A 25,294-nucleotide genomic window follows, 5' to 3' on the forward strand; every position below is an offset into this window, starting at 1 on the left:
GCCTGAATAGAATAGTCATAGAACAGAATATTTTATTCATATTTCCTTAAATGGTCTTGTCTTCCAGTTCCTGAAAAATGAGTATTTTACATAACCAATACTGTATAACTGTCTATGTTTGGCAATAAAGTTAATCAGCGTTAATCTGTCATATATACAAAAATTCAGATGAGCAGGGGAAAAAAAACATCAAAATAAAAAGTGCAAGTTCTTGATTCACTCCACAATGAGCCAAATATTAAGCGTTGTTGAACACTTGTTGGCATCTATATCGCCAGCAGCCTGCTAACATGATTTATGCATGTAATTGTTGCTTTTAATGTCTGTTAAGAACATGTAAACATATGTTATTCTGGCTTTTTTTAAGAGTCTAATGCTCCAAATGTTTAAAATTGACAATATTTTGTGTAGAGCCTCATTTAAATAGTTCTTAAATCATGATTGATTTAAGAAAAAAACAAAAAAAAACACAGAAACCTTTTCAGTTGTATAAATAATGTTTAGAAAAATGGGCCGACATGTCTGACAGAATTTGTTTAAAAATGCTTCAATCAGCGCGCATGGCTATTTTCTAAATTTTCTTTTATATTTTGAAACAACATTAATTTGAGGTATGTGATGAATTAACTTATAGTAAGTAGACCAATATCTCATTTCCCGTACTATAGCCTACGCACAATACATTCTTTTGAATTAAAATTCTCTAAAATTATTGTTGTAAATTCTTTAGTATTTTTTTTTAACATTAACAATGTAAATCAACAAAATCTCCAACAGTGCATAATACAAAAAATAACAGCGTTAAAGTAAAAAGGCAGTAAGGGTTTTTTTCCCCTTTCCGAACCAGTGTTAATTATCACAGCATTTCCTGAGAGGCTGATGTTAGTTCTGTGATTCATTTAGGGGAAAAACCTGAGCACTTCTGCTTGCAATTTTCTTGGTAAATTGCTATAAATTCCCTTCACCAGATGACCAACAAATCATTTTCAAAAAACAAACATCATGCCACTTTGTAGATCAGATTTGTTCTCTAAGGTCTCTGTTGTTAGGTCATCGTGATATCTTCTCTGTGCTGGTGTTGAACGCTCCTCCTGACAGGGACGTTGTAATGGCGATCGTCCTCTGTGACAATACACACGCAGGGCCACTCCTGCTTGTGGTCGTCTGGGTAATGTGTCACAAATTCCTCTGTGTCAGTCATATATAGACGGAAGGCTTGAATGGTGTGCTTTAAGGCATAGCCCAGTAGAAACATCTCTACCTACAACAAACAAAGCAAACTTGCATTTAAATTGTATTTTAAAGCCAGAGCCTTCAAGAGCTGTAAGTCTGTCAGTGTCATCATACTTGCCTGTTCTACCCCGCCACTGAAGCCGATCTGGCTCAGGTGATTGGCCAGGAGGGTTTGGGGGTTTTCGGATGTGTCGCGGGCAAACAGAAGCCAGCAGAACACAGGCACTTCTTGATCTGCCGTCATGTTGTGATGAAGCTCAACAGCTTTGGCCAGCATTAGAAACTTTAGTGCTTCCAGAAGACCATACTCCTCTTCTCCACCTTGAAACACACGCTCACACAAATTATGCTTCTCCTCGGAGCTCTCATAGGCTGCTGCTTCCTGCCACTGAATAAAAAGCAAATAAAGATACAAATGTATAAAAACAGAAATAATCATGATATTTTATCGAATAACACAGAAAAGAACTTGAATTTTACTTAAAGGCAAAGGACAATTTAGACTAAATGCTGTGATTGACCAATAAGAATATGCAGTAATACACTATACAGAGCCTTTCATATGTATTGGGACAGCAGTGACCAAATTTCTTTGTTCGCTGTGTGGTAAAGACATTTGCAAATATGATAAAAGTTGAATATAAGACAAAACTATAGAATGTCACAGTTTATTATTAGCTGTTTCAACACATACATGTTTTACCAAATAAAAAGGACAGCACTTTTAGAGTTCAGCCCACTATTTCATGTGAGCAAAAGTATTGGAACAGTTGAATTTAAGGCAGATGTAAAAGATTAAAAGCTATTATTTTGTTGCAGATCACTTGCGTGCAATCAGAGAAGTGTGTCTGTGACTCATAGACATCACCAGACTCTAGGTCTCATCCTTTGAAATGCTTTTCCCCAGCCTTTAATGCAGCCAATTCCAACTGTTGCACGTTTTGGAGAGTTTCTGCCATTAGTCTCCTCTTAAGCAGGTGAAATTCGAGTTCAATCAGATTTAAATCTGGAGATTGATTTGGGCAATCTAAGATTTTCCATTTCTTTGCCCTGATAAACTCCTTGACTGAACTGACGGTGTTTGGGGTCATTCTCCTGATACAATATTGATGAGTCTGGTGGCATTTTCTTGAATATTGGTAGCCATGATGTTTCTGTACCCTTCCAAATTCATTCTGCTACTGTCATCATACATTAAGTCATCATTAAAATTGAGAGGGCCTGTTCTAGAGACAGCCATGCATGCCCATGCCATGACACCATCTCCACCAAGCTTTACAGATGTGGCTGTATGCTCACTTGCAATTCCCTTTTTTACTCCACACTTTTGCTTTCCCATCACTTTGATAAAGGTTCATCTGTGTCTTATCTGTCCATAAAACTCTGTTCCAAAACTCTACTGGCTTCTGCAAACTCTAATCTTGCCTTTCTATTTTTGGTGCTGATCAGAGGTTTGCATCTTGCTGTGTAGCATCTGTAATTATGTGTTAAAGTCTCTTGCGGAGAGTAGACTGTCAGAGCATCACCTCAGCTTTCTGGAGTTTGTTGGTGATTTTATAGACATGTATTTTAGGGTTCATTTTCACAGCTTCTATGATTTGTCTGTCATCAACTACTGTTGTTTTTCTCAGCTGATCAGGTGATTGTTGGTTGCTGATGTCGCCGGTAGTTTCCAAACTCTTGATTTCTTCATGCCCTTTGTTTTTTCGATAGCTCTAACTGATTTCCTCTTTTCTTTTAGCATCCAAATGCTTGCTTTTCTCTCAAAGTCAGCTCCCTCATCTTCATCCTGGTTTTTGTGTGTCGTCATCGAATGCAAGACTTAGAATGCATATGCAATGGATATAACTGATAAGACACATTCCCTGCTTTTAATTTCTGAAGAATTAATGCAACATGATACAGCTGATCACTTAGAAAGACCTGTGAGGCAACTCTTCCAATACATATGCTCATATCAGATAGGGAGATGAAACTCTAACAGTGCTGATCTTCTTAGTTGGTAAAACATCTATGTGTTAAATCACCCAATAATAAAATGAGACATTCTGTAGTTTTCTCTCATATTCATCTTTTTATCATATTTACAGATTTCTTGACTCCGCAGCAAACACAGCTTTACTGTTCCAATACTTATGGAGGGCACTGTATACTGCTGTTCATTTTCATTTATTTACTATTAAATTAATATTTTATATTATTGCCTGCCCAATGTAACCAAGTGATGAATCATGAATCAATTTGTCTTGACTTTAAAAAAATCAAAAACGGTCCAAATCAATGGCCAGGCCAGATGGTGACTTGATTTTGGTGAACAAAAGGTTAAGGTTTCAATCATGAAATGCATTTTATGCAAAATATTAATTTTGTGAAAGTAATATCTGATTGCAAGCATTTCATTTATGAATACAATATGAAATGGAAATGTTGCAAAATGGTAAAAAATATTCTTGGGCAAAATACAGTTTTTTTTTTTTTTTTTTTTTACCTTGGTATTAGTTTTTTTTTTTTTTTTTTAAAAATGTTAGGTGTTAATTCTAAGTGGTGTTTATTTTTGAGTTGAAATTTTAAGATAAAAGGTTATGATATGATAGATGATAGAATCTGGCTTCTATAATTAAGTTTAATATGTTAAAAAACGAAAGCATTTATTTGAAATATTACTTTTTTTTTGCTACTATATTAGTGCTGAGCAATGATTAATTGTGATTAATCGCACCCAAAATAGTTTTTGTGTACATAAAATATGTGTGTACTATATTTATTATGTATATATAAATACACACACATGCATTTAAGAAAAATATGTTGTTTATATATTAAATATATATAATATAAATTATATGAATATAAATACAGTATATACATGTAAATATTTTCAAAATATATAATGTATGTGTGTGTGTTTATATATACATAATAATTATACACAGTACAAACACATATATAAACAAAAACTTTTATTTTGGACATGATTAATTGCAATTAATTGTTGCCTAGCACTTATTGTTACTTCTGATTAATTTAATTTTCTTATATATATATTTTTTAATATTACTTATTCAAACTATTTTATGTTTGAATAAGATAAATGTAATGCACAGCAGAAAAAAAAAGAGAGATTCACCTTCTTCTTAAGTAGATCCAAATAACATTTTAGTCTCTCCACAGAACTTTCCTTCTCACTTCCTAACTTGCATTCTGGAGGAAACACCCATCCACCAATCAAATGATCCTCAGCTTCAATCTTCTCTGGTAACTGTGAGAATAACCAGCAGCTGTTAATCTGAGCTAGAAAACATCACATGCATTAGCTATGTTTACACATACCCAAATAATCAGATCGATGGCCCAATCAGAGCAAAAATAGTTCATGTAAACACCTCAACTGAGCCGAATGAATTGAAAGGGGTGGTGTAGAAATAATCTGATCCACAGGCAAAAAGAATAATATAATGGTCTGAATCTTTTAATCTAAAAAAAAAAAAAATTAATAAATAAAAATACAGTACCTGTGCCATGATGTACAGTATGTTTATATACGTTTTACATCATACAAATGTGTTTATTTATCTTTCAAGTCTTGTTAACCGTTTAAGTGTATGAAACTGAATATTTACTAAATATTTGCTAAAAAGCTCTTCTGACACATATGTCAGCTATTTTTTTTAGCTGTGTCAAGGCAAAAGCTTTAATTATTCTCACACTTGCTCTGGTGACATTATCACAGTGGCCTTTAATATTTCCGCACACAGCGACTAAGCACTATGCATGCAAAAAGCTTTTGTATGAAATACATGTAATGCACATGTAAACAAATATGTGAAGCGGACTGCTATGTTTACAGTTCATATAATCAGAATTTAAGGAATAGTACACCCAAAAATAAAAATTTTGTCATTTACTCACCCTCATGTCGTTCCTAAAACCTGTATGCGTTTTTTTCTTATGTTGAATACAAAAGAAGATATTTTGAAGAATTTTGAAGAACCAAACAGTTGTTGGTCCCCTTGACTTTCATAGTAGGGAATGAAATACTATGGAAGTCAATGGGCACCATCAACTGTTTGATTACCAACATTCTTCAAAATATCTTCTCTTGTGTTCAACATAAGAAGGAAACTCATACAGCTTTGGAATGACATGAGGGTGAGTAAATGATGACAAAATTTTCATTTTTGGGTGAACTATCCCTTTAAGATTAGGACTGGATTCATTGAATCTGATGAAAATTGCATGTAACACACCTAGTGTCAGCTTATAAACTTTAGTCTGGTTATAGAGGCCAAATGTAATCTGACACAAATGAACAATCTGTACTCTTTCTTCATGTTACCTGCACCCAGATCTACCCATTTATTTGTCAGCTAAAATCTACCGAATGACGCACTTTGACAATTGAGAGCTCCAGGGTTTTTGTTGATGTAGCACTACAGATCATGCTTTTGTATTCCTGTAGAATTGAGCCCAGAACATTATTATGGGTGTTGAAGTGTTCTTACATTTTTGGCAAATGGGATTGCCACAGCCCTTTTCCTCTGCCATGTAGCACTGATTTAAAAAATGCTTTTAATAAGAGTACAGAGGTGTCCTCACCAATAGAAAGCCTTCATCCTGCAGCCAGGTGGGCATTTTTGTGCTGTTTGCCAGCACCTGATACAGTGTAGCTCGTAGAGCACAGTAGTTATCGCCTCTGATTCTCCTCAGTCCGCTAAAGCTACGGGACATCTCACTGTACCCCTGAGACAAACACACTGAAGCAAGTAAGACTTTAAGAAGCACAGACAGTTCAATCAAAATACTTTAAATACATTTCAGGAAAAAATATGACAAAGTTAGTTAAGTCACCTTTCTGATGAGAGCACTTTTGGCCGTGTTTCCCTTCCATTCTCTCTCACTGTAGGCCAGTATGTCCACAGCTGGTGCTAAGCTACATCTGGTCTCTACACCAGGAACTAGACAAGAAAAACAAATCATGACAAATACCCAGTGAGATGTTTATCTGGATGCAGAAAACCTGTGGACCAGTATCTTTTACATTTTTCACAACGATTTGATTTGGCTGCAATACATTTCCTTAAAGGGATAATTCACCCAAGAATGAAATGCAACATATATTGCAAGTGTTCTGAGTGTTTCTGTGACCAATAGAGTTTGGGTTCCTTTGCTTAGTCGGGGACACTTAATATTGTTGACATGCTTGCACAGACACTATTGGAATAGAACTTAACTGAGCTGAATGTTGAACAATTTACTGACTTTAACTGGAAAACTGATGGTTTACTCTTGTCCTCTTTTTAGAGCGGCTTTACTGAATTTTTATCATGTTATTCAATGCCTAGGAATCTCAAAAAAGTATGTGTACTTTATTCACTAAGTTGAATATCTCTGGACCAGAGCTCAGTTTGTCAGATGAGTCAGAATGACAGTTGACACGAGTGTGAACACGATGTGCTTTTTGGGGATAAGTCTGAGTGAACTATGGTGCTAACAGAGTATCACATCTCCATTAGGGCATTAGAACAACACCAGGGTAAATAAATGATGACTTCATTTTCAATTTTGGGTTAAACTAACCCTTCAACTATTAGATAGTGTGACATAAATGAAAAATCATTAATACTTGTGAGCTCCAGCAGTGGTTTGGATGGCTTGTTATTGCTGGCTCCCATTTCAATCTCCTCAGCTCCCAGATATAGGTCTGCACTCCTACGGCATAAAGACGAACTATCATTCATACGATGTTAAGTACAGTATGTCTAGCTAAAACTGTTATATTAAAGCACAACCTCCCAGATGATAATGATTCATCATGCAGGGCAAGTCTTGCTGAATTTAAAGAGGCTTTGTCATGATTCTTTAGCTCTTTTATGTCAGTTGTTCACATATTGTATGTGAAAATCCCTCGTTCACTACTATAAATCAGATTTGCTGAATGCTGATCTATTACATTATTGTAAATATAGTACTAGATGAAGGAGTTGCAAGACTATACTCACAATACTGCATAATCTCATCTCTTCATTAATTTATCTAATTAATAATTGAATCTGATGCCCAAATGCTTTTTTGACCATCTGCTTTCCAAACTAAAAGTATTGCTGGAAAAACAGAATGAACGAGTGACACATACTCATCCAGTGTTTCGTGTGCTTCCTCCACACTTTCTTCTGTATCCTTCTGTATCAGCTTGACCTCTACTGTGCTACAGCTAAAAAGGATCTCTGATTTCGGGGTGGCTGAAGTGTCATCTTTTCCTTCGTTTTCCTTGGCAACACTTGCTTCCTCTTCCTGTTTCTCCTTTTCGTCTTCTGTTTGTTGAGGTCCAGTTTCTGTATCTTTTACAACTTCCTCCACTAATTTTGTCTCGCTCAACACAGGAACCTCACTTTTGTCCTCAGTGTCTTCTAGTGCAACTGAATCACTGTAAATGAGAAATGATAGAGTGGTTATTGGGCAATTCTGACAAGGAGGACACAATTTGGAGTCATGTTTTATAATTATTTTAAAATTGCATTTTTAATACTTAAAGTTTGTTAATATTTTATGTTTTTTTATGACCACAAATTATATTCAGGACAAAAATATTGCAAAAAGCAATGCCTAAAGTCATTTGTGATCTATACGATTTTTTAATGTTTCTGAAAGATATCAAAGAAGTCTCTTATTCTCACCAAGTATGAATTAATTTGATAAAAAAATACAGTGTAAACAGTAAGACAGTGAAAAATTACTACTATTAAAAAATATTAATATATTCTAAAATGTGTCTGTGTATGTATATATAGTGCTTAAAAGCTTTGAGCAAAAAACAGGAACTGTTCTAAATGTGGCCATTTCATAGTCTTAAACTATGCCAAAGGTCACTATAATCTACGATCATACAAATGTTACCAAAATAAGGTTGAAAGGAATGCTGTTCAGATAGCAATTTTCTTGAAGAATTGGTTGAAGGACTTCCGAATAAACACTGTTTAGACCACTGCTGATACACTGTGTAGCCCAATCACACATTAAAACATTATATAAACATCATTAAACAAAATGGTGCTTAAATTAACAGTGGCTCAATTAAGATCAAAAGCAATCAGATTACTCCAACTGAAGTTTACATTGTAGCTACCTTGTACTTTACTAGTGTTTGTACTTTAGTGACAGTTGTTTGCCTTGGCGTGACACAAGCTTCCCTTTTTGACAATTTATCTATTTCTATTATGGCAGGTGTGATTACACTCTTAGTGTGTTGACACTGAAACATAATTATGAACTCTGACTTTTACACTGAGTGTTTTGCGCCACCTAATGGTAATAAAAATGAGTATCAGGATGTACTAACCTGGTTGGTTCAGTGAGTCTGGTTTTCTCAATGGGGCTCGATGGCACTGAGGCACATGTGGAGTCCAGGCCATTCTGAACGAGTTCTGTAGTCTCGCGCTCTTGCTCTGCAACCTTTTCACTCTTCTCTAGATCTTTCACAGAATCCATTACTTCTGGTTTGTCCACATCAATAGTGCTGTAAAAGAATAGACTTGAGCTAGACACTAAGGTCATTAGTTAACTAACATAAAAAATTATAATAATGATAATTTTGTTACTTTAAATAAATGTTAACTGAAATACCATAAAACATAAAAACCTAAACTTATTTTAATGCAGTTAGTTGCCAAAGAAACATTTTATTTTATTAGTTTTATTTACTAAACTAAAATACCTTAAACTAAAATAAAAATTGAATTAATTAAAATGGATATAAAATAAAAATAATAATTTAAAAAAATATCAGCAAAAACTATAATAGTATCTCAATGATAGTAAAATAACAGAGACATTAACATATGCCATATGGACTACAGGTCAGCAATCTGACCAATGTTATTATATATGAGCAATCTTATTTCAAAATAACAATATATATTACAATATAGTTATTTTTGCTGGAAATAAGGTTCTTAGTTATCATGCCAAAATGTTAGATTTATTTTAATTAATTCTCCATATCAATTTAAATGCTACAGAAGACTAACCCTTATCCTAACTAATGTAGGAAAATCTTCTCAAGCTTACTGAAGAAAAGTAAACAGTCAAAAATAAAATACTCTATGTGTGAAACTAATTATTCATTTGAGAATTGAATTCAATTTTGCATCTTCTTGAACTTGAATGGTTTGAAATCACTTGAAATATGAAACTGGCTTTAAAATTGAATGGAAATGATGAGCTTTTATGACAATGCAGCTCTACAGTGTCACACTATTACTGTTTGCCAAACTTCTACCAGTTTATTGAGTTCACCTGTATATCGCCCACCTCTAATAATGAACAATCAATACCAGATCTGTAGAAAAATTCTGTAGAATTTTCCAATTTTATTTATATTTTAATTTCATTTGCATTAAATTTAGACTTTTTATTAACTCATTACCTGTCAGTTTGTGTAGAGGGTTTAGATGGCAGTTGCTCTTTACTCTCAGATTCCAAGGTTTCTTCATTTGATTCCTGGACTGTGTCTTCTGTTTGAGGCAGCTTTTCTACCGCCATGACATCATTTATTTCATTCTCGACTTTCAGACTCCCTGGGTCCTTCACAAGACCATTTTCTATGACAGGAGAGAGTCCATTGGTAATATCCACATTTGGAGATGAAGCTTCCTGTGAATGTTCCTGAGGTTGAGAAATTTCAGATGTCACTTGCTTCTGTTCTGCCATCTCTGAATGAATATCCTCTGAAAGGTTGTCCTCTGCTTCAGCTGTTTGCTCAACGATGGGTTCCTCAGCGGTCTCTTCAGCTACACTCTCCTCAATAACATCCGACTCATTAGACTTACCTAAAAAGCATGAGTCAGGTTCTTTGCTGCTGTTGCCCATCAATGAAATATCCCCAGTGTCAATAAGACCAGCCTCTTCATGTGTCACTTCATTGGTGTCACTCAGAGTTAGTTCCTCAGCTTGGATCATTTCCTTCTCATCTACAATCATCTCCAGATGTGTTTCTGGCTCTGGTTGGGTGGAGTTCTCATATTCTACCTGAGCAAGCACAGTCGCTTCTTCAACAGGTGCTTCCTTAACAGGTGTCTCCACAGCAGCTGCGACTGTTGAGTCTGAACTTGTTGGCGTAACACCTGCATCATCTGTCAGTGCAGCTGTGATGTCTACCTCTTCAACTGACCCGTGCGGAGCCTCTATCTCCCCTTTCATTGAGGCAACGTTCTCCGCAGGTGCTTTGACTGCATCTTGAGTTGCTTCTGAGACTTCAGCTTCAATGTATTGGATTTCTTCAGTGATTTCAGTCTCTGTTTTTGGTGGTTCTGAAGCTAAGATTATAGCTTCTGTTGGAGCCATTTCAGGAGAAACATTGTGATTAACTTCAGCAGCAAGAGCGCCGTCAGTTTTTAATAGTAATATTGTTGTAGAGTAAGAGCTCTGTGGATTAGGAATTTGAGCGCTGGCATTTGGCTGTGTGGTTATAACCGATTCACCCAGCTGTGGTTTTGTTTCATCTTCATGCCTGTCAAGATATTTAAAATGCATTTAAGTCAAATGTGAATGTTATGGAAAGAACATGAAAAACAACTAGTTACTAGTTTGACGTACAGCACTGAAAGTTAACAATGTAAAGCTCTCTTCAGCCAATCTATAGAAACTAAGGTGAAAAACTAGTCACAAATGTAAATAATTCAGAATTTGTCATTGTACCAATGTCAGTATTATGAGGACATAACCATATGACTTTAGCATTTGCTATTCAGAATTGAACAACTTGGCCCATTAAGTACAAACAACAGTGCAAACTGCACCAAGTATGTTTAGTTTAGCCAATCAAAGCACAAGTCAATTACACATTGATGTCTTAAAGCTACAGTACAAAAACATCCCGTTTAATTCAAGGTGTCAAAGTGGCATTGTAAGTGGAGTTATATAATCTTTATAAGTGGACTGCAATCAAATGCATGATCCGGGATGCAATTAAAAATAAACCATACACTTGTTCATGAAGCTGACGTCTTTCTAAAGACTGTTCAAACTGGAGGCATCAATGCAAAAAAAAAAAATTCCTCTTTCAGTCCTGTTGTTAGCAGACTCAAGCATGTGGAGTATGTCAGAAGTTGATTGGGCATCTGTATACTGTATCAAGTGTAGACAGCATCGGTGATTATATTAGGTTTTATTTGGTTTTGACACAACATTATGCTTGTGTTCAGTGTAGACCGGTGACATAAATTCCACAAAGCTTGGTTAAATAAGTGTAATTTTTGTACTGGAGAGGACATTGTAAGCTATGAAACTTATAACAGACAAAGTCAAAAAAATTCAGTTTCGAATCCATTGCGACTTGCACTGTCACAAACAACTAATGATCCAATGAAAAAATCAAGTCTCCCACTTGGTCACTGTTGTTTCATTCAGAAATAAGTCACAATAGGGGAAAAAAGCAATCACAAACTCTGTTTATGCTACGTTAGTAAAAAGGTCAATCATTAACTTTACCTGTGCTCTCCATCTGAAGTTGGACTGGTGCAGACTTCCGTTCCTGCCTTAGTTGATGTCTTTGATTCAGAGCTGTGCAATAAACCTTTAGACTCATCCTCTGTATGGTCACATGAATTTTTTCGTCCACAACAATCCCAAAAGTTCCCCATCTTGGCACAGGTTGCAGTGATAGCTTTCAATAAATCCACTTCTCTGGGTTTAAGTTCAAACCAAAGGATGTTCAGTTATTTAGAGCAAGCCACTTCCACTTCCAGAGGGCTAGCCATATACAAATATTATTCCTCCAGACAACATTCTACATGCCTCGTACCAATACATTTGAGCAGTGTCTGTAAATAATGTGTATCTGTAAGAATAGTCCAGCTATAGGAGCTGACCATAAACTGCACTTCTGAGTATCTGGTCATCTGCTCAAACCTGCAGATTAAAAACAAACACAAATTCCCATGTGAGTAAAAAATGCAATTTCTTCATCTGAAGACAAATCTGAAGTAATTCAAAAGACTGTAAGACTTTGAAAGCTTCTTACATCAAGGTGATCTTGTACACATTGTAATTTTACAGTATTAACAATAACTGTAATACACTGTAAACAAAACAAAACAAAAAAAATGAATAAATAAAAAATCAGACCTCTCCAACTCAAAATTTTCTATTGACTGATCACATCTAATTTTTTCAATTGGCCTAACTTAATTTGTGTAAATTAGTGATCACATCTAAATGTTTCAATTGAACATTGAATTAGTGGGGGGGTGGGGGTTGGTGGTCGTCTCCTCATCCACCACCACATAAAAGAACATTATTTTGTCTATTTGGTGTAATGCAATGTGTTTATGTGGTTTAGCATGATTAATCGCATTTAATAACGTTTTTACTTCAAACTCACTTCATAACATCAGTCGAATTTGAAATAAATCCTTCTGTGAGATGATGTGGCTTCTTAAAAAATAATTAAGGCACACAATATTTCATTGTATTCTAAGCAGTGATAATGGCTATGACGATTAGCATTTCATTATAAATATACTTTATTATGATGAAAATTATAATAATAAGAACTCAGATAAACCATACAGTATATTGCCATAGTCATGTGTTTATTAGTCACATTGAATCAATGAAAGCAGTTAAATCTTCTGTTTATTCAGCTGCAGCGATCTGGCCTTTGGATGGAGATTAACTACTGATCACAGAACTGTGCTTCACTGAAAGATACACATGACAATCACAGTTTCTGCCTAATCGCGATTTATTGCCTTTGCGATTTAATTCCGATTAATTGTGCAGCCCTAAGTTTAAGGTTCAAAAACACATTATTTTCCACATACTGTACATTATTGTCGCTCCTCTATGCCCTGCCTTTCTGAAATGCGTCGATTTTTACGAAGCTCATTGTTCTGAAAAGCACGGTGTACGCTGATTGGCCAGCTTTCCAGTGCATTGTGATTAGCAAAATACCTCAAGCGTGTGACACAAATGTTACGCCCCTTACCTTACTGTGATGCCGTCTCCCGGCGCGATGAGACAAAACCAATAAAACGCATTACAAACGAGGCATTTGTTGCATCCAGTGGGGACATAATTACTGATTTTAATGACTTATACTGTCTTTTTACGTGTTGCATTGCGTATCGCGCTGCGTAAACATAAAATCCATGTCTGCATTTGTTATCGGAGAAACGACAAACAACAAGCTCTACTCTACACTACTCAAAACTTGTGTTTGAATCATCAGTTGAAAATTCTTTAAATATGAAAACGTACTCGGTTACTAACATAACCTCGGTTCCTTGAGATAGGAGAACGAGTACTGCGTCTGGTAAGACGCTATGGGAAAAAGCCCTTTTTCTCTTGAACTGAAGCATTTTTTTCAATCACGCAGTGAAACTGCACGGCCATTGGTTTGTGCAGTGTTTAAAAAAAACGAATCAATGGCTCCGCTGCACAAGCCTATGGCGACAAAGCCTGCCAAAGCCCGCCAGAATGGGCGGGGCATCTGGCTATATAAGCGGGCGTTCTCCACAGGATTCTCAGGTTACTTCGACTGAAGTGACAAGTGAACAAATGCCAGAGAGCTTGAGCGATATGGTCAAGGGCTCTCTGCCAGATCTGTGTGTGTAACACAGTGCGTGTCTCTTCAAGCGGAGAGGATCCTGGAATGCAAGGCCGGGCCTCCAGGTTGTAAAACCTTGCGAATGTGGACAGCAAGGTAGAATGGCCCTGTGTGCCAATGGGACATTGAAGGCCCAAGGAAGAGTATGCTAGCGAGATGGTGTCAACTATCCATCTAGAGTCTTTGCTTCATGACCAGATGCCCTTTGGTGCAGTTACCGAACTTGACAAAGAGTTGTTCCGACCATCTATAAGGGGTGGAATGCTCAATATAAATTCTCAGAGCTCTGACGGGTAAGAGTAGAGATAACTTTTGTCCTTTTAAGAGGGAGGAAACGCAGAGAGCGTAATGACCTGTGCTGCTCTGAATGGAGTGGAGAGCACCTTTTGTACGTAACCATGCCTTGATTTCAGGACAACCTTAGAGTCGTTAGGGCCGAATTTCAGGCAGGCAGGGCTAATGGAGAGCACCTGCATGTCCCCTATTCGCTTTACTGATGCTAGTGCCACATGCAGAGCAGTCTTTAGCGACAGTGTGGCTAGATGTTGGTAGACTGTAGCGGCTCAAACAGGAGGGCCCTTCAGGGCCCTTAGCACAGTAGGCAGATCCCATGAAGGGACAGTTAGGGGGTGAGGCAGATTCAGCCTCCTGACGCCCACTAAAGAAGTGAATAATCGCGCTGTTTCTGCCCAACGATTGACCCGCAATAGGGGTATGAGAGGCTGCTATAGCCGCCACATAAACTTTGAAAGTGGATAAACCCTATCCAGCAGCTCTTGCAGGAATGACAACACCTCTGACAGATTGGAAGTAGGAGGGTCTTTGTTGCGGTTTAGACACCAAGCAGAAAAAATAGAACACTTAAGGTGTCTCGAGTGGTACCAATCTTGAAGGAGGTCACCAGCCTCCATATGGCCAGAGCCCATTTCGGCGTGACTACAGCTCTCATTTGGGCTGAGTCAAAAATTTTCCCAGGAACGATATTCATTGGTTGGGGAACAATGCGCTCTTGGCAAAATTGACCCTGAGTCCCAGGCGCTCTAGGTGTCCTATGTTATACTAGTTCTGCCTGGCTTCATCCTCTTCCTGTCCTGCAGATCAGGAAGATGCCTGAGGCACTGGGTCCAATGCAATCTTGGGTCGGGGTCCCTGGCGCTTAGGAAGAGGGTAGCGTCTGGCCGAGCAGGAGTGTCCTCGCATCTGCTGAGCCTTAGCAGGCTGAATGGCGGGGGCAGCATGCTGGCTTTGCGGGCTGCTGAGTCGGCATAGACTTAGGACGACTAGAAGCAGCAGCGGAGCTGGAGCGCTTTGGCAGGAAATGTTGCATAGCTTGTGTGATGAGTGGGGCGGGGCCGAGAGCCGTGGGAACGGAGCGAGGCCGGTGGAGTGATTGGGAAATGAGCGACACCTGCTCCACTCACCGGTCTCGAGTCCCACGGAGGAGATCGGGAGGATACAAAAGAGGAGCGACGACAGTGAAGGACGAGAGAGGACCAGGCCTGGGTTTTATTTTGTGGTTGGTTTTTGTTTATGCGCGGCAGTCGCCCGTGAGGGGCTGTCGCGCTGTTTTGTATTTATTTTGTCATTAAAGATTTATTTGACTGTTCGCCGGTTCCCGCCTCCTTCTTCCCGTAATTGTGGAGTTTTTATTATTATTACACTGGTGCCGAAACCCGGGAGGAAGGAGGGACGCGCTGCCGAAGATCCCTTGCCGCTGGGGTGAATCCGCGGTGCCATGGAGCAAGGCGTAGCAGTCTGGCGCCGTGGACGCTCGAGGCGGTGGGCTGGAGTGAGTTGCCGGGGACGGACGAACTCGCTGCCGGCCGCCCGCGATGTGAAGGGGTGGCTGCCGTCCGTAAGGGAGCGGAGGAGTCGCCGCCGTTCGCCAGGTGGCCGGAGCCTGCTGCCATCCGCCGAGAATGGGGAGGAGCAGGGAACCGGGGACTCCTGCCGGCTGCCCGAAAGCGGAGGAGCCGTCGCCATCCACCGGGCAGCGGAGGAGTGTCGTGCCGTCCACCGAGGGACTTCGAGTGCCACCGCCAGGCACCACGGAGGCGTTCACACAGCCGGTGGAGGGCCGAGCGGCAGCGTGTCTGGGAACCGGAATTTTTTATTTTTTTTTCTCCTCTCTCCCCTCTCTCGTCTCCCGTCGCTCCTCATCCTTCCATCTCCTTTTCTCTCACCTCGTCTGTCCTTACCCCCAGGTTCCCGCAGGTCACGGAGGGAGGGGGGGGGGGAGTAGAGCGCAGTCTCGGGAGTACCCCCCGGCCTGCGAGGGGCGATGGGGGTATGTGATGAGTGGGGCGGGGCCGAGAGCCGTGGGAACGGAGCGAGGCCGGTGGAGTGATTGGGAAATGAGCGACACCTGCTCCACTCACCGGTCTCGAGTCCCACGGAGGAGATCGGGAGGATACAAAAGAGGAGCGACGACAGTGAAGGACGAGAGAGGACCAGGCCTGGGTTTTATTTTGTGTTTGGTTTTTGTTTGTGCGCGGCAGTCGCCGTGAGGGGCTGTCGCGCTGTTTTATGTTTATTTTGTCATTAAAGATTTATTTGACTGTTCGCCGGTTCCCGCCTCCTTCTTCCCGTAATTGTGGAGTTTTTATTATTATTACACTGGTGCCGAAACGCGGGAGGAAGGAGGGACGCGCTGCCGAAGATCCCTCGCCACTGGGGTGAATCCGCGGTGCCATGGAGCAAGGCGTAGCAGTCTGGCGCCGTGGACACTCGAGGCGGTGGGCTGGAGTGAGTTGCCGGGGACGGACGAACTCGCTGCCGGTCGCCCGCGATGTGAAGGGGTGGCTGCCGTCCGTAAGGGAGCGGAGGAGTCGCCGCCGTTCGCCAGGTGGCCGGAGCCTGCTGCCATCCGCCGAGAATGGGGAGGAGCAGGGAACGGGGGACTCCTGCCGGCTGCCTGAAAGCGGAGGAGCCGTCGCCGTCCACCGGGCGGCGGAGGAGTGTCGTGCCGTCCACCGAGGGCCGTCCAGTGCCGCCACCAGGCACTGCGGAAGACTTCACACAGCCGGTGGAGGGCCGAGCGGCAGCGTGTCTGGGAACCGGATTTATTTATTTTTTTTTTCTTTTCTCTCTTTTGTCTTCTGTCGTTGCTCATCATTCTTTCTTCTTTTTTTTTGCCTCGTCTGTCCTTACCCCCAGGTTCCCGCAGGTCACCGTGAGCGGTCCCCCACGGAGGGAGGGGGGGGTGGGGGGGTAGAGCGCAGTCTCGGGAGTACCCCCCGGCCTGCGAGGGGCGATGGGGGTATGTGATGAGTGGGGCGGGGCCGAGAGCCGTGGGAACGGAGCGAGGCCGGTGGAGTGATTGGGAAATGAGCGACACCTGCTCCACTCACCGGTCTCGAGTCCCACGGAGGAGATCGGGAGGATACAAAAGAGGAGCGACGACAGTGAAGGACGAGAGAGGACCAGGCCTGGGTTTTATTTTGTGTTTGGTTTTTGTTTGTGCGCGGCAGTTGCCGTGAGGGGCTGTCGCGCTGTTTTATGTTTATTTTGGGTATTAAAGTTTCATTTGAGTGTCCGCCGGTTCCCGCCTCCTTCTTCCCGTGATAATGGAGTTTTTATTATTATTACAGCTTGGTATGATTTTTGTGTCTCCGTGAAGAGCTTGTCGAATCCTTCAACCATTGGTCCGAAGAGACCCTTGGGAGACATTGAAGAGTCACGCAGAGCTAGGTCGGTTGTGCTCCTTAGCTCCAGAGGGTCGCAGGGTCCAGGCCAGATTCATCTGAGGATGCGAGGATCTTTGCCTGAAAGTCCTGAAGGACCGCCATTGAATGAAGTGCAGAAGCCGCCTGTCCAGCTGAAGTGTAAGCACGTCCAGCGAGAGCTGAAGTGGTCCTACACGGCTTGGACGGGTGAGCGGCTTTTGCTCTCCAGCCGATAGCCATGGGCGGGCAGAGGTGCACGGCCACAGACTCATCCAGGGGAGGCAGCTTATCGTACCCCTTCTCTTCAGTGCTGTCAATAGAAGTGAGAGCAGATGAAGCAGAAATATGGAGGCCGGCGGAGTAGGGAGCACGTCATGATCTGTTGTGTTTGTCGTGGACCTCCTGGAAGAACGGAGAGGAATGCTGACGAGGGGCCTGGCAGCGCCCTGGCAGGAACCATTCATCCAGACGACTGCGAGAGGGCTCCTCTGGCGGAGACCACTCTAAACCCAACTCTTTGACTGCTTTCACGAGGATACGGAAAAGTTCAGCATCCATCCCTTCTTTGGCGGCGCTGGGCGAGGACGATGGCAAGGGGGTGGGGTCGGTCACCGTGCCCACCAGCTCATCTGCTTCCGAGGCTGTTAATGACAGGCTGTCATCAAGCAGCTCATCCTCACTTCCCTCAAATGAGACCAGGTCGCTCGCGTCGGCAGAGGGACACTGGTCAGACTGGGAGAAAAGGCCAGGAGAACTCCCTCTCTGGGGTGAGGGCGAGGCACGCAGGATCTGGGCCGATGTAAGCTCGCTCGCAGCCGGACGCTCGAGACCTCTGCCATGCTTTTTTTCCTCAAAGGTCCCCGTGCCGAGAGGTCCCGATTCCAGCTGCGGAAGCGTGTCAATGGAAAGCAGGCATTGGATCAGCATTGGATCAGCATAGAGCGTAGTCGTCGCTGAAGGAGAAGAAATCTGAGAATCCTGTGGTGAACGCCTGCTTATATAGCTGGATGCCCCACCTATTCTGGCGGGCTTTGTCGCCCAAGGGCTCGTGCAGCTTCGCCATTGGTTCGTTTTTATACACTGCATGAACCAATGTCTGTGCAGTTTCACTGCGTGATTGAAAAAAGGCTTCAAATCAGAAGAAAAAAGTATTTTTCCCGTAGCGTCTTAGCAGATGCCGTACGAGTGTAGTATCGACAGGGAACGTAATTACAAGCTGTGAATCAGAAGCGCCAGACTGTCCTTTCAAAGTTGGAATTGCCCCACTTTTTAGAAACAGACACTGACATTGTAGGCTACTCTCCCAGGAAACAGTCTTCATCCTCCGTAAAATGCGCTGCACACATCTAAATATTTGGGTTGAACTGTTTAGGAACAGTGTTGTAAATACAACTTAACCACTGATTTCTAGTTGTGTTCCACTTTTGAAAGGCCAAACAAAGTAGATTCGCTTTCACAACGAAACTAACAGTGTCTCCACAACATGGCAACAGCAAGATTAAAAGTAACGCCTTCTTTCTTTGCGTGAACATTATGCAAATCTTTCCACATCGTGACAGACATGTGGGGGCGTGTTAGAATGAGCCATTTTAGGTAGGCGTGGTTGACTCTTAACTTTTATAAAGAATATCTCTTTGGATATGAGACTTTAGTCTTTGCAACTTTACAGATCTTCTTTATCCACCAAGAGCTTTTAACACTCCAAAGAGAAAGGAAAAATAGAAATCACATCACATGACCCCTTTAAAACCCATAAGGTACATTTTTGTTGGGGAGTTTCCATTCTTTTCCATTTACAGAAAAAACCCAAGAGCAAATTAAAAAAAAATAATAATAATAATATTGTATTTTTTTTTTTAACTAAAATACATATCACAAAAAAAAATTAATATGTATTTTCATTTTTATGACAGTTATGGTGCCATCCTTGGGCAATTCACAAGTCACTCCATATACCAGAATGACACGAAATATAAACATGTAGTTTATATCAGCAAGACTTCAAGTTTTCTAATTAATTTTGACTAATTTTCTTAAAACCTTCATTACTGCTATTTCAGAAAGCCAGTTGCTACATAAATAGACTTTCAATTTTAAGGAGACTTTCACACAATATGTTTAGCTTTCCATGTAACTGATGCGTTTTAGTGTTTGTACATTATTACACTTGGTGACTGACCCCTTTAAAACCCCTAGTAAGGTACATTTTTGTTGGGGAGTTTCCATTCTTTTCCATTTACAGAAAAACCCAAGAGCAAATTCAAAAAAAAAAAAAAAAAAAAAAAATTGTTTGTTCGTTTTTTTTTTTTTTTTTTTAGCTAAAATACCTATCATAAAAAAAAAATCAGTATGTATTTTAATTTTTATGACAATTATGGTGCCATCCTTGGACAATTCACGAGTCACTCCATATACCAGAATAACACGAAATATTAACATTCAGTTTATATCAGCAAGACTTCAAGTTTTCTAATTGATTTTGATTATTTTTTTAAAACCTTCATTACAGCTATTTCAGAAAGCTAGTTGCTACACAAATAGACTTTCAATTTTAAGGAGACTTCTACACGATATGTTTAGTTTTCCATGTAACTGATGCATGTTAGTGTTTGTACATTATTACACTTGGTGACTGAAGTTGTTTTGCGGCGCAAGGCACAAGTGTCCACAGCACTTAGAATGATGACATTGTTTACCACAGACACTATTGCAACACTCTGCTCTACACGTAAGTACATTTAAAACAGTTATTTCCCTAAATATTCCTTTAAGCAAATAGAATATATTTAACTTGGTTTTCTAAACTCATGTTATTTATTAAGACTCAGCATAAGCACTGTCATGTGAATTGTCAACATCCCTGCGTTAGATTAATCGATACTTCAGATCGACAAAATATGTATGGCATGAATGTTAACATAATCAAATGTTATAATTCCTACCTAAATGTGAAGAATTCTCCATTTAGTTGTCAAGACAGACGACCACTTTTTGCGTCAAGGAAGATCGACGTGTATTAATGACCGTATGTAGTTTCACTTTCCGTCTATGAATAAACTCCCCACAGGAAACTGTGAACTTCAAGGTTCTCTACTGATAATATCGTTTATTATCTAATAACGTACTTTTAATTAATCAAAAGAGGGAGAAAAAGAGCCAGAGAGTCCCTTCATTTCTTTTATTCGATCCTGTTCTTACTTTATAGCTCTTGAAGAGGGCAGTGCATGGTCTCAGATTAAAGGAATGTAGTGAAATCTGATTCTAAAGGTCTCCACATCCATTAGCCACACATCTACACAGTACACAACTATCTTGAACCTGCATTAACACAGTCTGTCTAAACATAGCAAAGTTAAAAGACAGTACACTTTTGCATACTTCTAAAAAGTAAGTTTTTTTTTTTTTTTTTTTTAATTAATTTACTTTATTTTATATTTTTGTGTGTGAAGAGTTTTTTGTTTTTTTGCACTATATTGTGCTTTTATGTTTTTTTGGATATTTATTTGTTATGAAATAAAAAGGTGTTATAGTTTAAATGCCAATGCCACTGCTTAAAGCACAACAAAATTATTAAAAATGTACTTTAACTTTTTAAAAGTGTACATAAGGGTCATGAAACGATCATAAAAGTGAACTTTTAAGTACACTTGGGTGGACTTTGATTTTATTAATATTATTTGGAAATACATTTTTTAAATATACTTTTAAGATTCAAGTGCACATTCAAGACTACAGGTGCACATTCAATACAATTATGCACTTTTTCCATAAGGGAAGCTTTGTGACATTACATCCAAATTGTAACCAAGTTAAAGCTTCTATTCAGTTATGTTTAATAAAATATATTGTATTTATCTAAAATGGCTCAAATTAACTTCAGATAAATAAGTAGTTACATAACAACTTGATTAAATAGCTTTTATTTGGTGGTAAATGGTACAATGGTAAATGTGTGAAAAATGTTAGATAAAAACAAATAAATGGATGGAAGTTGACTGGAAATAATTTTTGTTTTAAAACTTTACATCAGATCATTTATAATATAAAAGCGTATTAAAATGCACGGTGTACAATCCAGCAAAACTGCAGTTCAATAGAATCACAGCAATGAAAAAAGAAAAAGAAAAAAAATCCCCTTAAATACACAAATCAATTTGATTCAAATAATGCACAGGCTATTTTCTTTCCAGGAATTTGCTTCTTGTTTCCTGCCCACACAGGATGTTATTCAGATACTCTGCTGCAGTGGTTCCATTTCAAGTGTCTATGAGCTGCTGAATGTGAAGTTTTAATTCTTCAGGAAGCCCCAGTTCTGTTACTACGTCCAAGCAGCACTTCAGCAGCTGTTTCAGACTCTCTCCTGTAGAGAAAGAATGCTGGCAAAGAGTTCTTGGTGAATCTTCACTCGCGCCTCCAACGTTTCCACAGCAGTCATTATTCGCTCCACCTCTCCCACAACAGTCCCCATTATTTGAGCACTTAGATTCTCCACCTTGGTTCCTTTGCTCGACATTTAGGTCCTCCATGTCATCCACCATCTCAGTCACACTAGGTGGAGGCTGCTGCTGGGCTTTCCTCATGTCCTCCACCAGTCTGTCCTCATGCGTCTCCAATCTCTGAAGCAGATCAGTAACCGACGCTAAAGCCGGGCTTCCAGGCAGCTGAACCTGACACCAGCATCGAACAGCACTGTGGAAGAAGACAACGGGACAATGGTCAAAAAGAAGAAAGGACACAACAGCTTTAGGATATAAGCAGGAATAGTGGCACAAAAAGGGACATTTTTAGATTTGATTCAAACTGCATGATCCTTTTTTATACAAGTCAATTTATCATGATTGACAGGTCTCCTTACACAAGTGCAAAGTAGAGTTATTTTAATATTATTTAAAGGTGTCATATGATGCGATTTCAACTTTTCCTTTCTCTTTAGAGTGTTACAAGCTGTTTGTGAATAGATAAGGTCTCTAAAGTTGCAAAGACTAAAGTCTCAAACCTATAGAGATAATCTTTATAAAAGATAAGACTTGTCCACGCCCTCCTAAAACGCCTTGTTTAAACCAAGTGTGCCGCACTCGTCCTCATAAGTAAAGCAATCGCGTTTCGATCGTCCCCATGTGGCTGGTCCCAGTATAGGTCATAAACCCCGCCCTCTCCATGTAATCTAATGGGATGTGGGACAAACTAAAAAAAAAAAAAAAAAAAAACTTTGTTTGGCTTTCCAAAAGAGGACACAACTAGAAATCAGTGGTTAAGTTGTATTTACAACACTGTTCCAGAACAGTTCAGCCCAAATATTCAGATGTGTGCAGCACATTTTATGGAGGACTGATTCCTGATCCTGGGAGAGAAGACTACAATGCCGGCTGTTCTGACTCACAGTCTGTAAGTACGTTTACATTTGTAAAGGATTTACCACTGATGATTCAAGCACGAGTTTTGAGCAGTGTAGAGTAGCAGTTCTCAATTCCAGTCCTCACTCCCCCCTGCTCTGCACATTTTTTGTGTTTCTCTTATGGCTTCAGACGTTTGTTCTATTCGAACGTAAGTGCCCTGCGAAGTGGACATCACAGGATATTCCGCCATGATTCCAGTTCAAAGTAAACATATATGTTCCATTTAAACAGAGGTATATGATGTCACACTTGTCCGTGTGTGAAGATGGTGCGCAGTGCAAATCTGTGAATGAATGTTCTGAAGTGACACTGTGTAGGGACCATGTCAATGATAACACAGTTCATGCACAGAGCTCACTTCTAACGAGCTGATTATCTGAATCAGAGGAGAAACAATAATGTAAAGTATGTGGAAAATAATGTTTTCTTTTTTTACCTTAAACCGCATAAACATTTCATTACACCAAATACACAAAATAATGTTCTTTTTAGCAGCATCATATGACCCCTTTAATACTTTATAACTATTAAAGTTAATATTCTGAATTCTCTTATTTTTAAATTTCAGTTTATATTTTAGTTAATTTAATATTTTAAGTAATTTTAAATATTATTTCAATTTAATATGAATATTTTATTCCGGCTTTATTTCAATTAAAAACTTTTTTTGTAGTTTTAGTTCACAATAATAACCCTGGTGTAAACTTGACAAGTGTTATTATTATAGTATTTACTAACATTTGCATATTTTCAATTTCAGCCTAGGTTTCACTAGTTCTGTTTTGTGCTTATGTCATTTGTATTAGTTTTTAAATATTTCTATTCAGCTTTATTATATTTTATATTAGTTTTAGTATTTCAATACAGTTAGCGATAACAACGCTGCTTGACAAGCAATAAGAATTCAAAATGATTATCTTATTTCTGCCATTTTTTGTTTAAAACAAATGCCATTTCTTTTGACGCTTTGTTGTACTTTTATTACCAGAACGTTCAGAGAATGTTAGTTCTTGTTGTAAAAATAACCTACACAGAACAATCCTAGAACGTCAGGAATTGGTTCCCAAACAATACCAAATAGAAACCATACATTACATACAAACCATCAGTGGAACATTCTGTGTATACTACTAATGTATTTTAATCATATCATCATATAGTATGTATTGAGCAGTCACGTGATTGTCCCTAAACTCATTACTTGTAAAGCATAATTATTAAGATAGTATCCACACAAAATACTTATATAATGTGATTAACTACATGAATATAATTTATTCTCACTGTTGGGCGTTTTTTTGCATGGATTTCTACTAAAAAAAGGCCTTAAATGATGACAGATAAGACTAGTGCACCTGCTTACCTCATGATTCCTTTAAGCTGACCGATGACAGTCATTTTAGCGGCTCCTTCCGCGTATCCCATGTTGAAACCAGCCTGTAGAGACACTTCTTTCCCTGCATCACTGCCATCTCTGAAACCATCCTGACAGAAAACCACATGGCAGTCGTTTCTAGACTGCGCTACTTTCACTAGCTATACACCCTGCTTTTTCTTTTACACGTCACCAGTGAACACGTGAAAAAAACCTCTCACAATGCATGAATGAACGATCTAACACTCATTTAGATTGGAAAAAAAGAATAACAACGATACAATATTTCCGTAGAAGCATGTTTATGTTCAATATTAATAAACGACTGGTCACGTACCTTTGCGCGTTTTTCCATGTTGTATTTCCATTCTTTGTTCTGCAGACTAATATCATCCACATCCTCGTCGAACACATCCTCACTAGATGCCACTGATTTCACCCACGACATGCTATGAATCGCGACAGTTAATCTCACTGAGTGTGAACTGTATCCGATGAGTAAAATATGCTTGTTTTGGGCCTTTGACAGGATCCATAAACCACATTCACATCCATGTGGTCATGTGACTGACATCATCAGAATGCATATGAGGCTCTTTTCTTCTTCTGGTCGCTTCTGGGCGTATTTACAAATTATATCGCCTCCTGCTGGTCTGCTTGTGCAGCGCAGGAGTTTATTTAACCTGTGATGTCACGAATCGTTTAACGTGATGTCCTTTTGTTTTCTCTGCAATTAATTCTGGTATAGTTTGCTTATTTAAAGATGTGATGTTGGTTGATATGCCTATAGTCAATCTAACTGATACAATATGTGGTTAAAATAGTTTTTCACAGTCTAAAAATCGTTTTCCATTTTTAAAGGAGGTTGCTACCAAGTCTCGCTCTATGGACTAAATTTGTTAGAATTCTTAAGTGGGAAGGTGTTTGGTTATTACCTCACAAGTTTTTTGTTACAAACAAGATAAAAAAAATCTCTTTCAAAATAATGCATAAATTCTATCCTGTTAAACAAAGGATATTG

General features: G+C 39.4%; 1 protein-coding gene across 2 annotated transcripts; it reads right to left on the reverse strand.

Annotated features, from left to right (window-relative positions):
* Positions 1-12: 12 nt before the first annotated feature.
* LOC109049587 lies at positions 13-24,891 on the reverse strand. Of its 2 annotated transcripts, none has more exons than XM_042752442.1 (11): positions 24,611-24,891; positions 11,719-12,138; positions 9,656-10,738; positions 8,570-8,746; positions 7,367-7,657; positions 6,857-6,942; positions 6,082-6,188; positions 5,830-5,973; positions 4,361-4,492; positions 1,352-1,621; positions 13-1,261 (listed from the first exon to the last, which is right to left on the reverse strand). In XM_042752442.1, the coding sequence occupies exons 2-11, from the start codon at positions 11,868-11,870 to the stop codon at positions 1,046-1,048; spliced, it is 2,658 nt and encodes an 885-aa protein (XP_042608376.1). In that variant the 5' UTR covers positions 11,871-12,138; positions 24,611-24,891; the 3' UTR covers positions 13-1,045. The 2 variants fall into 2 exon arrangements, with proteins under 2 accessions (XP_042608376.1, XP_042608377.1); XM_042752443.1 differs by lacking the exon at positions 24,611-24,891 and adding an exon at positions 20,445-20,865.
* Positions 24,892-25,294: the final 403 nt, after the last annotated feature.

Source organism: Cyprinus carpio, chromosome B24 (assembly GCF_018340385.1).
Source record: "Cyprinus carpio isolate SPL01 chromosome B24, ASM1834038v1, whole genome shotgun sequence".
Lineage (NCBI taxonomy): Eukaryota > Metazoa > Chordata > Actinopteri > Cypriniformes > Cyprinidae > Cyprinus > Cyprinus carpio.

Excerpts from the sequence above, each read along its gene's own strand:
- LOC109049587 (XM_042752442.1), bottom strand. The coding sequence starts at position 11,870 with ATGGGGAACTTTTGGGATTGTTGTGGACGAAAAAATTCATGTGACCAT. Across the intron at positions 10,739-11,718 it reads ACTTCAGATGGAGAGCACAG|GCATGAAGATGAAACAAAAC; the intron begins GTAAAGTTAATG and ends ATATCTTGACAG. Across the intron at positions 5,974-6,081 it reads AAAGTGCTCTCATCAGAAAG|GGGTACAGTGAGATGTCCCG; the intron begins GTGACTTAACTA and ends TGTTTGTCTCAG.